Raw genomic sequence first — 24,418 nt, 5'->3', positions numbered from 1 at the left:
ATATGTACCAAAAGTCAATTGAGGAAAACAGCCATCTAGTGAAAGGTATCTAGGTATACCACTTGCATGCGAATGAGTGCCATTACATTAATTCCTGATGAATACTTAATATTATTATATATATATATTGCCGAGCAGGCCAAGAGGCGTAAATATGAAAACCTGGATAACAGCTTCATTTTTGTGCCTTTTGGAGAAGAGACTTTGGGACCGTGGGGTCCGGAGGCAAGAGCCCTTTTCAAAGAATTATCGAAAAGGGTTATCGAGTCTACCGGTGATCCTAGAGCGGGCAGTTACCTTGGCCAACGAATTAGTTTGGCCATCCAAAGGGGCAATGCTGACAGCATCTTAGGAACTGTGCCTCGCTGCGGTGGTTTCGAGGACGTTTTAGATTTTATTTAGTTTTAAATAGTTTATTTTAGGTTATATTTATTAAGCTTAGGTATTACAATAAAACACTATAATTCATAAGTTATTTGCACAAAATTGTTACTTGCGCAGTGAGACCGACAGAGCTCTTTTTACTTGACGCGTTGTGTATTTGTATACAAGATTGTTATAATAGTAATATACCAAAATTTATAATTTAATGCTCACAAAGGGGTATCATAAATACATGAAATATCTAAATCAGGGTGTTTAGATGTGTGTTTTGTGTACCTAACTCTTGTTATATAATGCGTATTGTATATATGCGTAGGGTATTTTTTTACATTTTTGCCTATGAAATATTGCTTTTTTTTATACAACGTGTAAACGAAAACAGAAATAATACTTCATTGTCTTTAGAGGTACATTATTTGTTGTCTCTGAGACTTATCTGTAAAACCGAAACGCTAGTAGTTTTTGATTAAACCATTGCCATTGTTTTTACTGAAAGAAATCAGATACAGCCCTAACATCACATGCAAAAGGAAAATCAAGTAATTCCTGTCACTTTATTAGGTACGCGTCGAGTAGCGTAGGTACTAATCGCGTGTCGGTCTTTTACCTTCAATAGGGTTTTCATTAGTGACTTCGAATATTTTGAATTCAAGTTTATATGGAAAAATAAATATGCTTTTTTGATTTAATATTTTTACAGGGTGATTCCTTATGAAATATACATACCTATGCACCCTACAACAGTATTTCGTAATTCCGTTACACGTTGTATACAAATAATATTTAGTTTAACTTTTGTTCTTCTACTTGGCCGGTAATTAAGAGCCTGCCCTAAAGCCAAATGTAATCGTTCGTTCGTAAGTTATTAATAATTTCAAACCAACGGGGCCAAGTTATACTTAATAAATATTCATAATCGCACTCGTTTGCATGTAACTGTATAAATTGACCATTGAAGGTCGACTGTCAGCGCCCTTTTTACATAGCAGAGGCATCAATGACCTTGCAATGAAATGGCAAAATTGCATCGTCATTAACGGCCAAAAATACCACCAACTTGTTAAATGGAAACATTTTTGGAAAATAAAAAAAATGTTTAAATTTCGCTTCCTAAAAAGTCAATTTCATAACATGTATTACAATATAAAACCAACACTAATTTTGCGATTGGGATTTTTTTATCATCTAGATACTCTCATGAAATAATATTAAAATTTTATAAAAACAAAGCTAAGATTGTTTAGTACGTTGAGTAATAATTTTTTTGTTTACCTTCTGGTAAGTACTTAGGTACCTTAAAAAGCAATCCCTTTCTTTGTAAGAAGGAAGGGTTTTCTTAGGAAGGAAGCTACCCAGCCTATTTGCCTGCTAGATTCTCCGATTTCCCGTTACATTGGCCTTTATTACTATAAAAGATATTATCTATTACTCCAAAAATATAGTAAAAACCTATAATATATAGCATTCCAAACTTAATTTCACTACCGCTGAAAGTGCGTTACATCGGTTCAGCCTTTACGAAGATTCATCCGGTCAAACAGCCAGACAGATACATTTAAAAAAGTTATGCTGTGAAGATTAATTTCTTAAGCTTATTATAAGGCACTTATTTCAACATCATGGATGGAGTATTCGTTCTTACTAATTCCCAGCTCATGTTATGCGAAAATCGATGAAGGTATGAGGGGCGAAGAGGCACGTGCCCGTTCTTATAACAAGTACCTATATCACCTGGATAGCGCTACATAACTTTAGTTGGAGGAACTTAGGAAAACATCTCTTTGATAAAGTATGTACCTACTTATAGATATGGCAGTCTCTACAGGAAATATTCAAAGCTGTTTTCTTATATGGCAAGACAACAGTCGATTAAAATGATGGCGGTGTATCACAGAGAATATAGATGGACAGATTAATAATTTTTTTATGGATTTCGATTTAAAGTAAATAGGTAGGTACATTTTTGATTCCCGCAATATAATAGGTTCGCTATCAAGAGTGCATTTTCCGTTCGTTTTAGAATTATGTTACATAGTTGGTGAAAACTAAACCGTAAACAAAAAAAATCTTTATGGGTCAAATAGTTACAGCCTTTTTTTGCTTTGCTGTTTGACTCCACATTAGTGTGGAGTATTGGGGAAACCCTCGGTTGCCTGAGAAATCCGGATGTTCCGTTTGCCAGAAAAATCCTTATCCGCTGCTATATCCAAAAGACTATAGGCGGTCAAGATAAAGGATTATCGCCATCATCTCACTACCGTGTAATTCTTATGTACGCATCAAAAGTGCCACCTATGGGCCTATTTGAACAAAGATATTTTTGACTTTGACTTTGACAAGTTTATAATAACAATACAACGATTAAAAAAAGCTGCTTTTTTTTCTATTTCAAATCGATTAGTTTTTTTATGTGTTAGATTTTTCCTTTATGATCTCTTTATAACAATTATATGACCTTTACCTTGCCTTATCGGAGGACTGAGAAATCGACAAAAAACAATGTGAACTTAAAAACCTCACTAGCGGTTTTCTTGTTAGTAGGTATGTGACATCGGACGTTAAAATAGTGCACTGTTCGGCTGCGGCGTTGAACAATTAATTTTTATAAGATGTTTCAAATAAATATGTGAATTATTTTAAATCATTGGAGACCGAACCCCATTTTTTTGGCAAATTATGGCATTGACCGAGTCAAAATAATGAACGCCAATTGGCTTTTAATTACAATTAAATTAACAGGTAGTAAAGGTTTCATGATTCCGGTTAGTTTTTTTTTAATAGTACTTATCCCATTTACTATTAAAAATGGTTTGCATTTTTTTGAAATACAGTAGGTATGATTAATAAACATTACCATTGCTAGTGTGCCCAAAAAACCTGTCTGATTTCTTGATATTTTAATTTTTATTATCTGCCAACGCTTTCTGTGAATTTTACATAATTTTAAAACACAACCGCCGCCGATTCGGTTGAACACAAATCTAATAAATACGTAAGAACTAACGTGTAGGTTTTATTTAAGCAATTAAATATCGCTTTACTTACCTATGGGTGCCCGAAAACATATATCTAATAGTGAGAAAAACTGAGAGTAATGTCCTCAAAGGAGTATGAAGTCTACCAATCCGCGCTTGGCCTACGGCGGCTTGATAGACTATGGTCTTGTTCTGAGAGGAGATCGGCAATGGGTTGATAAAGATAACAATCAACGTGTAGGTAGATACTTATATTATTAACAACCTCAAACCTAAAAAAAATGAGAAGATCTATTTATAAAAGACACAAATTGTTACAGCCTTCTGGTCTCCTGGAGCGTCCCTTGTCATACAGCTGCATGCAAGAAGTGTACTGCATCTCCCGCTGGGACCCCGCGAGGAAATACTGCTTACGAATTGTGATGCCTCATGGATCGCTGCTGCTGCAGGTGGAATAAATGCTTATATTTTTGAATATTTAACAAATAATATTTACTGGAATTCATAGTCAAGATAGGTGCTCCTTAGGGGACGATTCAGCCGCCATTCGACGACTCCAATCTTTATTAATTTCATAGGCAAAAGGAACCCCTAATTTGGCAGATTTAGGGGCTAACTTTTTGCAACCAAGCCATAATTATGTAGGGTTTTATCTGGATTTATGTCGAAATGATATTATTCAATGATTTACATTGTGATAAAATTCAGTGGCGTGCACTTCATACAAGCAAAAAACCACTGCCTATCCTAAAATTATTTTATGTCTCATAAAGGAGAAGACAATTTCCATTTCATGCCATCTTTCTTATTTATGCATACCCTGGTCAAAAACCTTGTGGACGCCACTGTGATAAATCACATCTGACACCTTTCAAATGCCAGAGTGTGCATAGTTAATACGACGTTATGACACGTCAATTTTTAAGGCCCTTAAAATTTAAGCCGACCGATTTAAGTTGACCGTCAGGGTCGTTTAGAATGTCTTCCCGAAAATCAAATTTGACCGGGATATAAAATATGAACGGGCAGTTAAACTTACCTTCATCTTTAGTTTACTTAATTTCAGTGTGACAGTTCAAGATTTAATTACAATATAATTATTGGTGTAATTAATTATTTTTCAAATCAATAGGGTAGTTTCTTCAAACATTAAAAAGGAAAGGTCAACTGTACGACAGACTTGACGTTTCAAAAGTGCTTATATTGTGCTTATAAATGAATTTTGAATTTGAAATTTGAATTTGTATACGTACCAATAACCAACCTTCATTTTAATGCACGTATGAAATGGTTATGATCTAGCAGTTATTGTTGTCTACAATATATACATAGGAAAATATTTCTATATAGATAATACGGGGGTTAATTCCCTTGGAAGTAGGTAAAATATAAACTGGAAATTTATATTTATTTTAATGACTTTGACGTAATTCTGTACCGATTACATTGTACTTTTCATGGTACGAAGTACGAAGCGATACTATTCTGACCTTTGCAATAGGTAACAATATAATATCTGTCTGATAATTCAGTAAAACTACATTAAAAGATTACTTACTAGATTTACTCTTACCTCCGTTCAAAAATGTGTGTTTATTTTTTAGAAATTTTCTTTACCTACATGGCTGCTTGTTTATTTGCAAACAACAAAACATGGATGTGATTCTTAATATGATGTATATTTTTTTATATATTATAAACTTGTTTTTTCAAGACACTAAGCACATTTCACCGGTTTTACACCAGTTTTTGCTTTTCATATCATTGCTCTGTAAATTAACGTAGATTTTTCTTTCTTTAGGCAAACGATGCTTACACAAGAGACCAGTGGTACTACTCAATCGTATGGAGGGTAAGAAACACCATTTTTTTTGTTAATAATTTTTATATTAAGATTATTTAAGAAAAAATTAAATTTTATTTCCTATTGCAGAGAAACATGATTAGATACCGAAATTTCTTAACGAAGTCCGTTAGAAGAGAAGTTGTGCTGAAAGAATTAAAGGTTAGTAGAACATATTAATTATTGATCTGCACAATAAAAGGAACTCTAATGTAACTGTTACCAAGCTTGTTGTGATATTTTATTGAATGGACACGATTGCTTTCGTCAACTCTCATACAATCACACATTTGACGGCCGACTGGCGCAGTGGGCAGCGACCCTGCTTTCTGAGTCTAAGGCCGTGGGTTCGATTCCCACAACTGGACAATGTTTGTGTGATGAACACGAATGTTTTTCAGTGTCTGAGTGTTAATCTATATATTATAATAATGTATGTATATTATTCTTAAAATTATTCATCAATTATTTAAGTACCCATAATATAAGCTACGCTTACTTTGGGACTAGATGGCGATGCTTGTATTGTCGTAGTATATTTATTATTATTATTTATTATAATCACAACCTAAATACTTATAGTCTCTTAAGTCCACTTACAAGATTAAAGTAGTAACTGTGTACATACGTCAACGACCAACGTACTTGTAATTAAGTAAAATATCCACTTAAAAATAACCTACCTAAAAAATATTTGTGACGCACATACGAGTATCTAACCCCGTCCGACACGATATCCTCGGTGAAAGAATGCGTATTGCTTTGCACCCAAATTCCTAATACGTGAATGTAATTCCTCAAGTCGCATGCAAGCAATCTAATCAAAATTTGACACTGACATTTTACTCTATACTACGCTTAGGAGCCTATAAATCGTATACTCAGAAGACAGGTATAACGAAATAATTAATACATAATCTGTCGGTTATGTTACTGATAGTAACCGGAACTTAAGGGTCAAGGGGTCGGTGCGAGAGTGTACGTCGCTAATTTCCTTACAACGGTCTGGTACTAAAATTTTCTAAGCAATACCTATTAATTATTATTAACCAGGGGTTTGAACATAGGAATCGCGTAGTCGGAACTTTTGAACCATTAAACCAACGTGGCGGTTTATAAATACGAAACAATACAATCAAAATATTACATACATAACATACAATATGGAATAAATATCTATAATTCGCTACAATCTTAAAGTGCATTCAAGATTTTTCTTGTTCTTTTTATCAGAATATGGTGGATTTCGCAATGACTACGCCGCTGCAAGACGAAAGTGTAACGCGTGCTCCGCTGCAGATTCTTACAGACCTGATTTCCGAGGTTTGTTGATTTTTTTTCTGTTCAATTCATTAGGGCCTTTCTGTGACTGTCTTCACCGCCTAAAAAAATTTAAAAAAAACCCCTTCGAAAATCACACCATTCAGGCCAGGTTTTCCTCAAAATTCCTCCAGAGAAATTTATATGGTTTATTCTAAGATCTGAAATAGGGCCACCCACACGTTACACCCTGTGGCTGTACCGTGCATAGAAAGAAAGAAAAAAAATATAACATTCTGTTTAGATTTTAAAAGTTAAAACAATGACAAAAACGCCAAACAAGCTTAATTTTGTCTGGTTGTGTCTGTCCTACTGCTTCTTCTTGGCATGCATTGCCCGTTGTGAATTTATCATCCGGGTCGAAGAGACGGGATTGGGAATTCACCTGATTGGATTGGTTTTAGGTCAGGAGTGTTAGAGCGCTTTAAACACGCGTTGGACTTACGAGTTCGACTCTTGACATACGCGCTAAGAGTACGACCGAATTTCGGTCGGGGTCCGGGGTTTGCTGAGAAGGAGAACGTTCTGCGTACTATTTATAGTTCGAACGGATTACACGATAAATTACGATAAACTTAACCACTTCGACTACTTTTGGGTTTCGAGACAAACATATCCGTATGCTGATGTCCTCAAAACGAGTTGAAATTTTGTTAAAAAAGATGGATCGGAAAATAATAAATCGATTGAACGCTATAGTGGGTAGCTGCTTAAACAGATAGTTGTTTTACCTAATTATGCAGCAGTTGCTAAGAAACATTGACGTAGTTAACGTATTTGACAGATTACACAAATTATTATCAACTCGTTACAACAACAATTAATACGGCTTTACATAACAACAGACTTACTTACTCGTAGTAGGTATATAATAAACAACTGATAATGTTATAAAAATAAGAATGTATTTTTACGGACTTTTCTTCACTCGATAGTTGACTCTTTAATTGGTCCCATTTAAATTTTATAAGATTCAGAAAAGCCGTTGTTTAGTTTTCGAAATGATAAATTATGATAAGATTATATATATTTACGCTACATTACGATTATATACATTACGTTTAATTAGAATTTTTATTATTTTATTTATTTTGATATTTCAAACAATTAGACCTTTATAAAAGCCTACCGGCCCGCGTTTAAAGAAGAAGAAGACCTAAACCCTTCTCATTCTGAGAGGAAACCCTGATCCTTGTAACGGCCCGTTAATGGACTTATAACGGCTTTTTATATAAAAGAAAGTTGTGTTAGTTACACTATTTAGTAACTTAAAAACGGCTGGACCAATTTTTATGATATTTGATTTTTTGGATTCCTCTTAGACCGGAATAGGATAATAAGTATTAAAATATAACATTCATAAAAAATTATGCGCGGTACAAAGTTCGCCGGGACAGCTAGTGATTATATATAAAACCGTCAAGATTTATCTGGTTGTCAGGGTTTGTAAATTGATTATGATGAAAATGATATTGATTGTAATGTCTACATATTCGTGTTTTTCAGTTAGTGTTTATTATTACCAGGAGAAAGAAAGTCCAGGTTGGGAAGAATGGGCGGAAAATATATCCAGTGTAGCGGCGCCATTGCTAGCGGAGCGTTGCGTTAACGGCGAGCTGTGTGCGTTACTCGCGCGACTCTGTCGACACAGGCCGCGCTCCGCTCCGCTGCCCGCCCTCGCTCCGCCTGTGCGACGTGTCCTCACCCGGAACGTCGACTTTGGGAAAGCACCCCATGCAAGACAATTTGTGAAGGATTATATTAGGTCAGCATTTATCTTGTTAGTCATTTTATTTTAGTAGTAGTTTAGCTTTTTGTGACAGCTCGTGCGGGGAAGAACTGACGCCAGCATTTCTGCCGCAAAGCAGCGTTGATGCATTGCTGTGTTCCGGTATGAAGAGCGTGATTGCCGGTGTAATAAATATAAATAAATAAATACACTACGACAATACACACATCGCCATCTAGCCTCAAATTAAGTGAAGCTTGTGTCATGGGTACTAAGATAGCTGATAAATATTTTTATGAATATAATACACATAAATACTTATCGTATACAGATAAACATCCAGACACTGAAAAACATCCGTGCTCATCACACAAATGCGTTCCATTTGTGGGAATTGAACCCACGGCCTCAGAAAGCAGGGTCGCTGCCCACTGCGCCAACCGGCTGTCTGTAAATACAGGCAGTTGAAACATAACACCTACGCGTTAAGTTGATGGGCATAGGGTGGCACTTTTAAGAACGTGTTCCTTGCATATGGGAAATATTCTTTATAAAGTAATATTAAGTGAAAAATTATATTTATTTCTCTAAATCGAGTACCTATTTTAAATCTTAATAATTAACATCATGATATACAGAAGATAGTAAGTTAAATAATGTACCTACATGGCATTCTAATTGAAACACTACGTGGTAGCACAACAACGTAAAAATTGACAATTTTCTTAATATCAGGTGTCAAAATTAACGTCGCAATGTTTTTCGTGCTCAGTTAAAATGTCATTGCCATAGAGAATCATGGACTTGGCTTGCCCAAGGTGACCTTCAACGGTTTTACGTGACGACTATACAAACAAATAAAATTAAAGTATCTTTCTGACAGTGATTTCGAAAAAATACTATATCTTATTATAATTATTAAGCTCGTATTATTACTGTGATAGCCTAGACTTCAGCCTTCCATTCGGGGGACCGAGTTCGATGCCCGGCACGCACTTCTAACTTTTCGGAGTTATGTGGGTTTTAAGCAATTTATTTTATTTATTTAACTCTTTATTTGTACACCACTAGGAAGTTAGGAAAATAATAAAAAAACAATAGAAATACAAAGACAGAAGTAGAATACAAAAGGCGCAATAGCGTTAGGAGTAATTCAGTACTACTTGTGAAAAGACATATTGAGGGAACCTGCATGCTTTAGAGTTCTCCACAGTGGTATCTGGGGCGTTTGAAGTATATAAATCTGCACTTTGTCAGATTTATATACTTCACACGCACTTTTAGAAGTCTAGGATCTAAATCTCATTCTGAGACAGAAAACCCCGTGCTCTTTTAGCTGGCGGGATATGGATCTATAAGTCTACGGCATTATATAGGAGTGAAACCGAATTATATATATAATTATTTATTAAGCTCGAAAATAAAAATGAGGGGGTGAAATGCACCGCCGGATTTGAAAGATTATAACTATAAAAACCCAATGTTTTTGACGTTGGAGTGCGGTAATATTAAAAGTTTTAAATAAGAAATAATACGTGTTGACGGTAGAAGGACGTATAAAAGTTTATACTACAAAATTTTACGAACGAAGTCGCGGTTAACAGCAGCCTTATGTTATAATTCATTAATATTTTAAGTACTTTAATAAATAACCTTCATGTAAATTAGGTGTAAATCTCGTTGACATTCAGACTAATTTAATTTTAATGTTAAAGTTTACGGGGTATTTTTCTCGCGGAAATCTAGGGCGATGTCAAGGTCGCCAGAAAGGCTCCCGACTAGCAAGAAATTAGAGCGCTAAAACTATACTAGCTGTGCTCATATAGAGTTTTATAGTTTAGACCTTGTTATAATTTTCTGCGTCTGTCTGCGTGTTACCGGTAAGAACTACCATAGTAAGAACATAAATATACATTTTCTTTTTTTTCCTTTATATTTTTTATTGATTAGAATAGAAATTGTTTTTAACTGCACTTGGAGGAAATATCAGTATAAATCAATAATAAAATATGTTTTTTTTTTTTTTTTACTTTTTAATGAAGGGTAGGATACGTAAATTATTATTAATTATATTGTTAGTATACAATTAACGTATTAATATTTTTAATATTTTTCTAAGACATGATCATTATCATCCTTATACAAAAAAGGGTATATGCCCCGATATGTTCTGGCATATACCGTATACGCCCATAAGGGCAAAAATACGCGGAGTACCATCAAGAACCTGTAATTAATTAATTTATTTATTTCAAACGAACACATAAAAAGTAAGCCAAAGAATACAGATCAAGTCTCTGATTTCCACACTCGGATTCCCTGTGTCATGTTTTATTTACTTCAAAAATTATGTTGATTATTGATTTACATACTCAAAAGTCTGGAGCACATATACCACATGCGAGGCATCTATTCCGTTATGTAATTTATTGACGGCCGACTGGCGCAGTGGGCAGCGACCCTGCTTTCTGAGTCCATGGCTTTGGGTTCGATTCCCACAACTGGAACATGTTTGTGTGATGAACATGAATGTTTTTCAGTGTTAGGGTAAACACCCATACACTCAAAATCATTCATGTTCATTTGTATATTATAAGTATTTATGTTTATCATTCATAGAAATATTTAACAGTCATCTTAGTACACAAGCTACGCTTATTTAGGGCTAGGTGGCGACGTTGTATTGTCGTAGTATATTTATTTATTTCAACTCAAAATATATATACCTAATAATATATTTAGCGACTTGGCTACTAAATGCAGTAAGAAGTGAATAAATAAAGGGTCAAAGTTTATGCACCCAAGACAATTATGTGCGTATCAAATGTATGGACGTATGAGTAAATTAAAAACGGTGTCATGTCTTCATAGTTCTATCATGTCTATATAGGTGATATCGTTGGTCACATTCGGCGTTATTTGTTTTTTGAATTAGTACAAGTAATTCTTATGTGCTAATAGAGAATGCCCGCCGAACGATCTCCAACAACATCGGTTATTGTACCGGTAGGAAGGTAGGTAGATACAATTTTGTCCTGCGTTGCAAGGACATACAGAGTGCAAATAGACGGAGTAACAAAATGAAATTCGATGCATTCGATTGTGTCAATCATAAAACCTTGCTTCTTAAGCTAAGCCACTATGGTATCCAAAACGTTGCACTAAATTTGGTTGGCCTCATATCTCAGCAATAGAACCCAAAGGGTTTGCATAAATGATATAAAGTCTCAGGGCTCAAATACCTGTTTCTTGCGAATTCATTCGGGTTTTCATTACCCGGGATTAAAAGGTCCTATGTCCAGTACGTACATAGGTATAGCAGCTATAAGCCATACCCCTGCCCTAATCGGTTTCGGCGCGACATCGTACCCGAACGCAAAATCGCAAAATCTACTTCATTACCGATAGGGTAGAAAATTAAAAAAATCATAAATTCCGTATCGCCTCTGCCGAGGGTCAACCTTCCTTTCTTTTAAAACTATAACAGTATAATTCCTTGGTTCTATATAAAAAAAGAATAAATCCGGCATAAAGGCTTAATTTTACATACCTCATACCTCCTAACATACAATTAATAACATGAACTTTGGCCCATTATTTAATCACTTGTTACTGTTTTTAGTAGACAAGTCATTACATAAATTATAGATGTTGAGTTGAAATTTAAGTTCAGAACGGGTTAGATGCCTCGCAGTTGGTATATGTGCCCAGACATATATTTTTGAAAAGGAGGCCCTTTGGGAGAATACAAACGTTTTGAGTATAAAACAGTGACGAAAAGTTCTAGATGGTATTCCGTGTATTTTTGCTATTAGCTGTTAATTTTCTTCTAAGCTTATTATATTAACATTCGTCAAGGGATAGATGCCCTTAAACCAGTATATATATTAACGTATAGGAGGTAGGTATAGACCCCCTTAGGGGCTTATATTCCAAAACATATCGGGGCATATATCCCTTTTTCCCTTAAGGATTATGCATTAGAATAAAAAAGTTAAATACGTTAATTTTATACTAAAAATATAATTAATCATAATTCACATATCCTACCTTGGACCCAGAAAGCGGGGTCCCTGCCCACTGCGCCAATCGGCCTTCAAAATTTGCCACTGCTGGAGATCTAACACGGGACTTCCCATTTATAAGGCCACGGTAATCCGTATTAACCAGCAGCGTTCTTGTGACACTACTAGGTTTTACAGGTTAATAATGGTAGGTAGGTAACTATTTTACAAATGCTCTACATGTTACCTTATTTGTAAACTAGACTTTAGTCATAGCGTAGAAATTATTTAGTGACGCACGAGCGTTACGTTATCTGCTCAATGACCTCATTAAGTTAACGATAAAAACAATCATTTAATTTAAATTCATGAAGTTTATAAATATCATGCAAGCATACATTGGTGCAGCTGTTTGCCATTGGTTTGATAGATTAAAATCCGCCAGGCTTCCAGAAGGACGGTTGGTTGAATGATGGTTGAAACCCCTAAAACCCATGATGTATAACGTATAGGTTAGGTTTTAAGGATTTAGTATCTGAACGAAGGTATAATTGCTGATGTTGGGCAACTTCTGAACTTTTTGGCGAACTCTTCATCCAGAACCGATGTTAGAGTTAAGTACTACAGGCAGACTTGACGTTAGACCTACTTGGCATAAATGAATTTTAATTTGGCCTAACTTGGACACCCAGAACTCGCTATCCGTAGTTAAATATCCTAACAGCAAAGCCCATCGAGACATTCAAACTGGCCATCGGTCCCATGGCTACCTCTATAGTATCAGCGGCGTTTACCCCATCAAGGCGTTTTACCCCATCTACATTATAAGAATTAAAAAAACGGTTACATAAAAAAATAATATGATATTTGTCGATTTTTCGATCCCGTTACCGGTCCCGTTGGATCGTAACCACGACGTAGTAGGGTCGAATTATCTACGGAGATCATATTAGTTATTATGGTGGTATGTACCGTTTAGTATTTTGAAAAACGTTGATTAGCCTCGAAAATCTTAGTTTATTATCTTCAGATACCCCATCTACTATTGTAATGAAAACTGTTTTCGCAGTGCTCTCAGCGCGCACAACTCTGGAAAAAGCCTGGTGCGCCGATTTGTGGAGGTGACCCACGGTAGCCGCGCGGCTTGCCCGCACCCCCGGGCGGCACCCAACCTCGCGTCCGTGGCCCTGGCCGCCATCGATGACCACTACCGCGAACGGCCCACGCCGCACGTCTGTCACGATGCGGAGCAGGACGTGCTCTGCTTTGCAGACATCCTCGAGCACATGTGAGTTCATCATCGTCATCACATCAACCGATATACGTCCACTGCTGGACATAGGTCTTTTGTAGGGAGTTCCAAATTCCACGGTTCTGAGCCGCTTGGATCCAGCGGCTACCTGCGACGCGCTTAATGTTCAAATTCTGTCCACCTCGTTGGGGGTCGACCAACGCTGCGCTTACCAGTTCGGGGCTGCCATTCAGCGCCTTGGGACCTCAACGTCCATCCTTTCTCCGAACTATGTGCCCGGCCCATTGCGCTCAGCTTCGCGACTCGTTGAGCTATGTCGGTAACTCTGGTTCTTCTACGAATCTCCACATTTCTGATTCGATCGCGTAGAGATACTCCGAGCATAGCTCTCTCCATCGCCCGCTGAGTGACTCTGTACCTTTGCCTGAAGACATGTGAGTTACTTCCAAAATAATTATTTGTGCCAAGTGGTGACGGCAGATTAAAATATTACTGTCACCCCCAACTTCCAGTGTGCGTACAAGGCGATTACTACCATCTACTACTACGATCAGGCAGCCCAGCAGCGTGGTGATTACGAGTGGAAATCTGTGAATTGCCCCGGACATGTCTACATCTTAAAACAATTGAGCAACTCCTAAAATACTTCAATAGCTTATAGTAAGCCTGTTACACAAACATGATTTTATGTTAATCTGATTTCTCCAGCATTTCTAGATTCCAATTTGGTGTTTTTTGGAAGTGAAAACTTCTTAGATCTCACCGCTCACCATTGCAACAGGAAGGCCGCTAAATTATAACTTACCTACTAGCTTTATTTTAAGTATGGAAATTGTTTTTCAGGTGTGAATATGATGATTGGCTGGTCGTCGTGGGAGGTGTACTACAACCGGTTCCGTTTTCCGTGTCTGCGATGAGCTGCCCGCAGGTAGCCGCTCGCTTGGGAAACGTGCTCAACAGGCTTGCCCACGACCCGCGATGTGCGGTGCACACGTGCGTTGCACACGCACGCGCCGCACGGCCATCCCCACCCTCCTGGCTGCGAGCCACTGCACCCACGGACCCCCTAGTGGCACTGGGGCACGAACAGTTATGTCAGCTCTGGGGAGACATGGTACGTTAATTTATTCTTAACCAAGTACTATAAAAACGGAAATCCATTTAACTATACAGGGCCATTTGATTGTATACGCGCTAAAATAGTAAAGTTTTGTGACAGAGCTCGTCCGAGGAAATATCACAATGTTTGCTGGTGTAATAACACATGAGGTATGACTTTCGGGTTGATGGACACAGGGCGGCACTAAATAAATTCAAATTTAAATTCAACATTAATTTATTTCAAGAAGGCCTAGTTTATAAGCACTTTTAAAATGTCAAGTCATTCTGTTTGTAATGACTCTACCACCGGTTCGGAAGGCAGATTCCACTGAGAAGAGCCGGCAAGAAACTCAGCAGATTGCTCTTTTTCATTTTATAGTTTAACAATCTTTAGAATTTTTCTGTTTTGTGAGATAAATATCCAAGAATTACACCTTGCATGCCCTGCGAAGTGTTGCTTTGTTTATAGGAAATGGAAAAACCTCCTTCACGAAGCACCATGGAACAAACAACTATAACCATGGAAACACATAACACATGGTTTCCTTTTTTTTCATAGTGCTGTATACTTACAAGATGCAACAATTCGACCGCAGGACCCCAGACAATACATATAAGTTCACTGCACTCATCACACATGTATCAGTTTGGTCAGAATAACCAAACTGATACTGATGAATTTATTATAAATCATACTTAACATGATGTTTTATATTTCAGTTGAAAACGTTGCTTAGCTGTTGCAGTAAACGGAAAAGCTTTCTACAAAGTATGAGCAAGCATCTGCCAGATTTTGTAATAGTTGCACTCACGGGACATGTAAGAAATACTTTCAATAACACACATAAATTAAAATTATATTATTTAATTAATTTTCAATTTCAAACTAATACTATAAAGGCAAAAGTTTGTATATAAGTGAATATCTTTATTTCACGCCGCAACTAATGTACAGTACTGTCACTAGATGGCGCTCTTTTGGTACCATATTAATCGTATTTAAATTTCTCGCGTGCGTATAAGTAAACGTAGGTAAACTCACACTTGGCACCTTTCTCTTATGTAACGAAATTCGTGACCCTGAAATTTTACTCAAAATAATATAATAATACTATTTTTATAATTTTTATTAGTGTTTTTACCTACACTTGGAGGAATTATCAATTCAGACAGTCGCTATAAGACTGATGTAAAAGGCATATACTAATTTCGGCATCGATGGTAGGAGAGCCGTAGCTTAATTGGAAAAAGCGCTCAGGCCACGATTACCAGAGAGTCGCAGGTTCAAATCCTGTCGGTTCCGAAAATTTTTATATGCATTTTAAATTTATAAAAAATAATAATACTAAATCCTTTTTCAGCCCGCAGCACTGGAGATTTTGTGTCTAATGCTAGAATGGGAAGTAGCAAGTGGAGAGCAAACACAATTAGAAATAATAGCAGCATTACAAGGCACTGAAGTAGGAAAACAGTATTATAGAGATTTGTGTGAGCGGCAGCAAACGTTGCAAAGATTGGTGAGTACAAATTGAAGTAATCTGTAGAATAGGTGTAGTTATATTACAACTTAACAGTAGGTACACTTCTATCTCAGTCAAGATGATTGTTATAACAGTGCAGCTAAAAGTTTGCAGACACAATTGACGGACCAAATTCATTCCAAATATAAAACCGAACGGTTTAACAAATTAAACTGGTACCCGTAAAAGTATCAAACTTTGTCGAGTCAGTAAATATTTACTGCTGGCTTGAAGAAGACGCTGCTGGCACCATTGAATGTAACATGCCCTCACCTTCTTTAACTGGGACTTCGACTTCATGTTCGGGAGGCCGAGTTCGCACGCACCTCTAACTTGTCTAAGTTATGCGCGTTCAAAGAAATTAAAATATCAAATCAACGGTGAAGGAAAACACCGTGAGGAAACCTGCATGCCTGAGAGTTCTCCATAATGTGTGTCTCAAAGGTGTGTGGAGCCCACTCATCCTGACCAGCGTGGCCGACTACGGCCGTAAACCGTTCTCAATGCGAGAGGAGACCCATGCCCTGTAGTAGGCCGGTAATATGTTGATATTAAAAAGTTTAACTGGCATTTTGCACAGTTCGAAGTCTGGTCTTTAGGTATTGAGGAATTCGAGATGTTTTTATTAACTCAATTTATTCTATTTGTTCAGCAAGCGCAAGGTGGTCCTCGACGACTGGCCCTTCCGGTACGTGCAACTGACGCAGACGTCGCCGCGCTACTGGAAGCAGGAGCTCTCGGTAACCTAGAGTGCCTAAGCCTCGCATTCACCAGCGTCACTAGCGCCTGCGCATATCATCTCATCAAGGTAAAGACTTTCAAGGTTAGCTGTATCCCTAGTACCCACGAGATATACTCGTCATCGAAAAGTAAAGTAAAGTTCCATTTATTGTGACTTTATTATACGATACGCATGGAATCTATTAGGAGTTCAAAGATTGGTCTATTTCTGTACGTTTCGCCCCATTTCAGAAGAAACAGTGTGCTTTACATTTCATTTTATGGTGGTGTATTTATATGATGCCGTAATATTGGTATTGTAGGGTGTATTCAAGTGTAAATCCCAAGTAAAAACGATGGCCGCTTTAACGAGTGCTGCATGAACATAGTTACGACACAGTTTTTACTTAATCAAACGCAAACTTACCGCTCCATACAATGAGCTGTACCTTGTATTGTAGTATACCGTGTAGAAAACCATCCGTTTTTTTGGTTCTTACAAAAATACCATCGAAACCGTTAGTTTTTCCGGGATAAAGAGTATCCAATATGCGTCTCCAAAATGCAAGTTCTCTCTATACTAATATTCGCTAAGATCGGTTTAGCTGTAAAGTCCAGCGGAGGTGGTAAAGGCAACTTCTTTCGAATACCCCGGAAATGTTACCTGGTGTTTTCTCGAAAAAGTATCCCTCGTCCGTCACCGGGATGCTAACTATATATGTGACAAATTTGATCAAGATCAGTGCAGTGTTTAGACTGAACACGGGTACTGGGTATTTCTTAATATCAAACAGGCGTACGGTTATAAAAATATGCCAAATCAAAACAACACGTCCGTAGTGAAGACGGCTATTTTTTAAATAACTTACACATACCGTAGTATAAGGGCAAGAAGAAGAAGAAGCTTACCTTATATCTCGACAACATGATTTATCAGTTATTAATTATTTAACAGCTACCCTCACTGCGCTATCTTAATTTGTGGGCTACAAAGTTTGGAGACAGTGGAGTGCAACTAATAGCTGAGCACCTCCCACGCTTGCAGGTGCTTAATCTGTGCGAAACGCCAGTGTCAGACAAGGGGATCGAAGCATTGTCGGGTAGGTCTTTCTGTAAATAATTTTACCATCAATTGTTAGGTATTTATTGGTCTAAGCCCAATGTTTCTTGGAATTTGTTTATAATTTTTATTAGTGTTTTTACCTACACTTGGGAGGAATTATCGATTTTAAAAATTTAAAATGCATATAAAAATTTTACAAACACTTATAAAAATTAGAAAAATTATAAATAAGCAATGTGTCATCTCTTGTTTCAAACGTGTCTCATAGTAATATGAAAATAGTAGATCGAAACTGCAACGTTTCCTACTAAGTACGTGACGCTACAGTCGCTATAAGACTGATGTGACAGGCATATACTAATTTCGGCATCGACGGTAGGAGAGCCGTAGCTTTATTGGAGAAAGCGCTCAGGCCGCGATTGCCAGAGAGTCGCAGGTTCAAATCAATGTCGGTTCCGAAAATTGTAATATGCATTTTAAATTCATAAAATATACACGATAAAACTCTATCCAAACCCGATGTTCTTACTCGGAATAACCTTTTAAAAGTTTAAAATCTATTTAAATTGTTATTGTTGTTTTCTTCGTACCAATAAAATATCTTCCCATGTTCTTCAAGAAACATTGCTTAATAAACATTAATTATCGAGCAACACATAAAATTTATTATAGAACCCTTTTCGTAATAAATATGTTTATACACATTGTTTAAAGTTATGTATTGGTTTTTCAACAATAACTTAGCTAACTAACATAATCTTATGTTATAATAATAACCACACAAATAACTCTTTTAAACAATAACTAGTACAATTTACTTATTTTATGCATCTTATTTTTTACTTTATTGGCCAAGAAAACAAATGTAGAAAAATGAAACTTAATTAAACATCATGTTACCCAATCGACGTCCACTACTGGACATAGGTATTTAGTAAATTGTGCCACTTGGGTTTGGCGGGTCCCTCCGACTCGTTCGATGTTATTTACCCGCCTTGTCGTGGGCCCACCAACGGGTAGCTACCCGTGCACCCACCGACTTCGCTCGTTCAAGGTCAAGTGCAAGGTCGCCATTACAACATCTTGGGACAACAAAGTCCGTCGGTTCTTCAAGCTGTGCTCCGTCCATTGCCACTTCAGCTTTACAGCTTGTTGAGCGATGTCGGTAGCTCTCTTTCTTCTAAGGATCTCTTTATTCCTGATTTGATCCGTTGAACTTGATGCGAAACATTATATAGCAGTCAACGTAGGTCTATGGAAAAACATTCATGGTTTTTACTTTATGGTCGATTTATATAACAAGATAATATAATTGCAGGTCTGTCAAGTCTGCGGCGGTTAAATCTGAACAGTACGAAGTTATCGGCGGAGGCATTTGAACTACTCCGGAAGAGGCTGCCACATCTTCAGGAATATGATATCCGTTACACGGAGGCTTGGTGACAGCGGGCATTGCTCCGGCATCCTTCATCTTATTCTAATGCCACTATTTAACACCGGCGGATCTCATATATTTTACTGCGGAAGGTGCACAAAGAAATTACAACCTTTTTTAATTGATAAACTCTTCGTTTACTTTGTCACTGTCATCTCTCCAGATATGCCGTAGTAAACCGCAATTATTCGATACTTGGTATTATTCACTAAATATAATACAGAGTACAGTTTAAAAAAATATATAAAGTATCTGCGTAAGTACTTAATTAAATTACCTGATAAGCAATCGTGTTGTATACATAAAGCACAATAACACATCATCATGAATATCAAGTTACGTGTATGTAAATTTTCAGAATTCTTAAAAAAGTTGTTTGATTTCGGTAAAAATATTGGCCTAAAATATGGCAGAATCCCGTAAATTCTTTAGTATAATAATATCATAATGATTAGGTTCGAAGGCTCCGAATATATTAATTTGGTATAAAATAATTCCTGTGAAATGTTACTGATAAATCAACTTAGTTTACAAGATTTTTGCAATATTTGTTGTTTTTTTTCATCAGATCTTCGAGATAAACTTATCAGTTTTAAGAACAGAACCTATACTCCTATCATACCCCTTAGTATAAAATTTTCCTTCCCGTCAGTTAAATTGCCTTTTTCATTACGGATATATCTGGTGCTTTGGCTACGTGGAATTAGATATACAGTTTTGATCATACTAAAACCTTAATATCAACAGTATACCTTCAGCAAACTCGTGCACAAAAACAAAATATCTTATGACGAGCATAACCAAGGCGAGGAAGCGCTAACCAAAGTAAACTATTAGGTATTTCAGAACTTCGAACCGGTTTAGAAGTTATAGGTATTTTTATTGGTTTAACCGGTTTCAGCATATTTACCTAGAATCCTAGAAACGGTTAAGCCAAAATAAATATCTCTTACATCTATAATTTCTATTCTGATAATAACTTAAGGTTAGGCTTTTTTCACAATGCCTTGTACGAGTTACAAAAAGGGGAGGCAAACCCTGTACCTATGCATGCCACTGTATTAATGATTCTTTCGGACGAAATATTTTAGAAACTTTAAATATCGAACTGCCCTTTAACCGGTTCCTACGTGTAAAACATGCCTAAAGAAACTAAGAAAGAAGGCGCCCGCGCACCTTTCCCACTCCACGTGAGTTGCCGTGCGAATGGAAATCGACACCGTTATAGAGTTGTCTACCTGTATTCATTGAAATTCAAATCGAATTATAAGGGCTTTAAGAAATACATTTCTAGTCCCGCCCAAAAAAGCTTAGGGGGAGCAGTCAAATCAATTTTCATTTAAAATCTCCAAATTCCTCGTGAGACTGATCATCATAACCTATATAGGCTATCTACTATCCGGTGTCATGAGATGAGTCACGCTGTTAGACGCTCAAACACTGAAATAAGGCACAGTTAGACGTTAAAACACGGAAATAAGTACAGATCCGGTGGGTTCCATAATGTCGTGGAAACCTTTCAGTCTCATTCGAATTTATTTTAAGTAGTAAGTTTGTATTCAAAATCATAAAATGAATTAAGCTAATCTTAAGGCAACGTGTATTCAATTTATCTACTATCATGAATTCCTACCTATTACTATCACTTTTCGGATATTTCCAAGTACCTTTTTAGGTTAGTCGTTAGTCAGTTCTTATTAATAAGCTACATAGAATTAAGAATATACAGAACGAAAGAAATATCAGTGCATTGTGTCCAAAATGAAAACGCCCCGCGAACGTCTCGCTTTACCTCCGCGGAATGTTGCGTTCACTAAGACACAAACTTTTCCCATTTTCCCCTTTTTATGGTAAACTTTTAGAACGTTAGAGGTTAAATAATTACTGTCAACTGCTAAATGGAATGAATTGACTGACCGCTTGTTCCAGTAACACTACTAAAGTGGGGTGGTTTTTGATGCTTCAATATTAGTCGTGTGCACGTTCTGTCTGTTCTTAATTCTGTGTAGTCTACATATGTTTTACTTATTTTTGCTAACAATATTATATTTTTCCTGCATGTGAATCACTGGACGCCTTATCGTAAGATAATTAATTCAAATAGATATCTATCTACCTATCACAATTAATATTTACCGTGTTAATATATTCTTAGTATTTGTCGTTACAACTGTTAACATTAAAGTCTTATCGGTGTATCTAAGTATATGATGTATATTATGAAGCTATGAGTAACTTCAATGTTTAAATTAATGTAGATAAATATCGGTCCATACTCCCCTGCCCCACCTTTATAAAAATAATAAGTAAGAATGGGTGTTAATTTATTTGGAATTGTATTTTGTAGGTAGGTACCACAGAACTCTAGTATGATGGTGAGTAATTTTAAAGTGACATTGTCGACTTTCATATATGATTTTTATTGTTATTACGCTTAAAGTTTTAGTATTATTTTGTAATTTATTGTTATCATAAGGTATTTTAAGGTTTGATGGGGCTGTGAGTAACGACGCGAGTCGCATTGCGTTTGAATGAGCGACTGCCGTTCGTGTGTTCAGTGTGTATGTACCTTATTAAGATATTGATGTAGATTCTGTTTACGAGGTAATCAATTTAGCTAGTTATGATCACATTACTCTTAACCTAATATATATTCACAATTTAAATCACATGGATTAGTTACGAACTTTATAGAAGAACTCTCTACGTTTTCCGATCCAAAATGGGATGGATTGGAACAAGAGGGATCATAAAACATCCGATCTTACCCGATTTAGGATCTCAAGATGTCTCAGTGTGTCAGTAATCTATTGGCAAGGTTCTGACGGTCTTAAAATATAGAACGAAATAAATAGTCGTTATTAATCGAAGGCTTAAGCTATGCTAAGCAGTTCAGCATCAACACAATTCCTTGAATAAACAGTACTTTAGCATCTACTTTCGTTCAAAGCCATAGCTACACTTAGCCATAGTACAGAGTTGTGTGAAATAAGCACGTTCTAAGCACAGATTTTTCATATTATTGACCACATTATCACTTTAATATGATAGCATGTTTATCGATATGTGCCACAAGTCCGGCGTTGATAAAGCGTAGTCGAGGAATTTAAAATAAAAACAAAAAATAATCATTACAAAATATACAATAAAAATCCAAACTACCAACAACAACAGACGCTGTGTGTGTGTCTGTGTTCTAAGAGCACGAGGAGAGCACACAATAACGCAATTTGTCAAAGTCATGTAGCGATCAATTTTAAAATACCTGTTATTAAAATTCTAGACGACCCTATTTTCAAATATAAGTGGTAAGTCAGAATTGATAAGTGTTATAAATTTATTTTAACATGAGATTCATTTCAAATAAAAATTAACAACGAAATAAAATGATTTCTGTTTATTTTGATTGCTTAACAATTTAGTATGCTGTGAATGCATCCGAAAAATGAAAGGAAAGTTATTCTTTGGCTTGAATTTTTACTATTCTTGTGCTAAGCAAAGCAATGCTCTTGGACACGTTCATTAAGGTCTGTATGAGACACTGTACTGAGCTGTCTTTAGTCGAAAATATAATAGTATTAGAAAATATAAGTGCGCAAAGAGTTCTTTGCGGACTTATTTTGGATTTCGAATACTCAGCAATGACTATTTATCTAACGTCATATTTTTTTTCGCCTGATCCTTGACCATAGATTATTTTCTCTCGACTTTTAAGACAGTTTAAAAAATTGATCTCACTAGTACCTATTCCCTTTCTATGTACACATATTCTCTAACGATTTAGATACTGCTGCAGATACAACTGCTTTGGAAATTTTATAATTTGATAAGGCCACTATGTAAAATATTCCGAGTAGGTAATTTTATAATTTAAGATTTATATTATCTTTAGAATCAAAAATTGTGGAACAGGATCTATGTTACTCAAAACCGCACGTCTCTCTGTCTATACAGAGATTTCTGGTGTGTGACATTTTCCTTTTTGTCTCAAGATCTCAGAAATCTTATAGTAACAAACGTTTAACTGACGATCTCCTTGTAATTAAAGGTTCTAACACTGACGGAACGTGGTGCCGAATTTGTAAAGGCATGCCGCGGTCCGCGGCAGCGATAGCCAGAGAGTTGCAGGTTTGAGTCCCGTCGATTCCACAACTTTAGTACCTATCCGAATAAAAACTGTAATTAGGTTTAACAGTAACACCAATGAAAAAATATTTAACATTGTTGATAAAAAAAGAGATGAGTATAGAATACCTAATAAGAATAATTTAATTTGGGCCTGGTATATATTGGCCTGGTTTATATTGGCAATACATCTTTAAAAGCCGATTTTTCAAACGCCAGGAATAATCTTCAACTCCGGATAAAATTTTTCTTTTGGCATTAAAAATAACCATTGAAACGACACAATCATCTTCAGGGTGCCTAGTATGAGATTTCTACGCACTTTTACTTATGCGATCGCGTGAAAGTTAACTAGGATTTATATTGAATCGAAAGAACGCCATCCAGTGTTGCTATATATGTAGTTTGGCGATGTTATTCGTTTATTTTAATTTTAACTATATACAAGTAAGACCTTCAATTCATTTATAAATACCATATCCCTAACAGGTTATGCGCTATACCATCTTAAGACAGCATCATCGTTAAATCAAAATTGAGATTGCAGCAAAGGACAAACTTGTAGTGGAATAAAAAAAAATAAAAAATGTATTAATCACATGAACCTTATATTTCAGCCGAAAAATCGGCTCTTAAATTATGCGAAAGTCAAAAATATATAAATGTTTAAATAGTTAGGGATCTAAATATTATAATGGCTTATAGCCTGTGTGGAAAGTTAGATGAATAGGAAACTGTTATTTTAAAATTATTATCAATGATAAAGAGGATTTAAGACTTACGATTTTTGAATAAAAAAATAATTAAAATAACTGTTGTTTTATTAATGCTCTTTTATCATTTTTTTTTTTAAATAATAATGATCATTTATTCAAGCTTTTGAATTTTTGGTTACATAGATTTGAATGCGTAGGGCGGTCTGCGGTAGGAAAACCTGTGTTGCAGAA

At 36.1% G+C, this 24,418-nt stretch overlaps 1 protein-coding gene across 3 annotated transcripts in view; it reads left to right on the top strand.

Moving 5' to 3' along the window:
• LOC120628320 (C-Maf-inducing protein-like) overlaps positions 1 to 24,281 on the top strand; it is a 50,944-nt gene extending 26,663 nt beyond the window's left edge. For all 3 annotated transcript variants that reach the window (XM_039896648.1, XM_039896657.1, XM_039896640.1), the window contains 12 exons: positions 3,680 to 3,808; positions 5,161 to 5,211; positions 5,293 to 5,364; positions 6,436 to 6,525; positions 8,049 to 8,287; positions 13,325 to 13,543; positions 14,351 to 14,621; positions 15,329 to 15,427; positions 15,970 to 16,125; positions 16,781 to 16,936; positions 17,804 to 17,948; positions 19,230 to 24,281. In XM_039896648.1, coding sequence (XP_039752582.1) covers positions 3,680 to 3,808; positions 5,161 to 5,211; positions 5,293 to 5,364; positions 6,436 to 6,525; positions 8,049 to 8,287; positions 13,325 to 13,543; positions 14,351 to 14,621; positions 15,329 to 15,427; positions 15,970 to 16,125; positions 16,781 to 16,936; positions 17,804 to 17,948; positions 19,230 to 19,354 — 1,752 coding nt within the window. In that variant the 3' untranslated portion in view covers positions 19,355 to 24,281. The remainder of the gene's footprint in view (positions 1 to 3,679; positions 3,809 to 5,160; positions 5,212 to 5,292; positions 5,365 to 6,435; positions 6,526 to 8,048; positions 8,288 to 13,324; positions 13,544 to 14,350; positions 14,622 to 15,328; positions 15,428 to 15,969; positions 16,126 to 16,780; positions 16,937 to 17,803; positions 17,949 to 19,229) is intronic.
• Positions 24,282 to 24,418: the final 137 nt, after the last annotated feature.

The sequence above is a fragment of the Pararge aegeria genome, chromosome 2 (genome assembly GCF_905163445.1).
Source record: "Pararge aegeria chromosome 2, ilParAegt1.1, whole genome shotgun sequence".
Lineage (NCBI taxonomy): Eukaryota > Metazoa > Arthropoda > Insecta > Lepidoptera > Nymphalidae > Pararge > Pararge aegeria.
The sequence above is the reverse complement of the archived record's forward strand: the minus strand, read 5'-3'. Positions and strand labels throughout refer to the sequence as shown.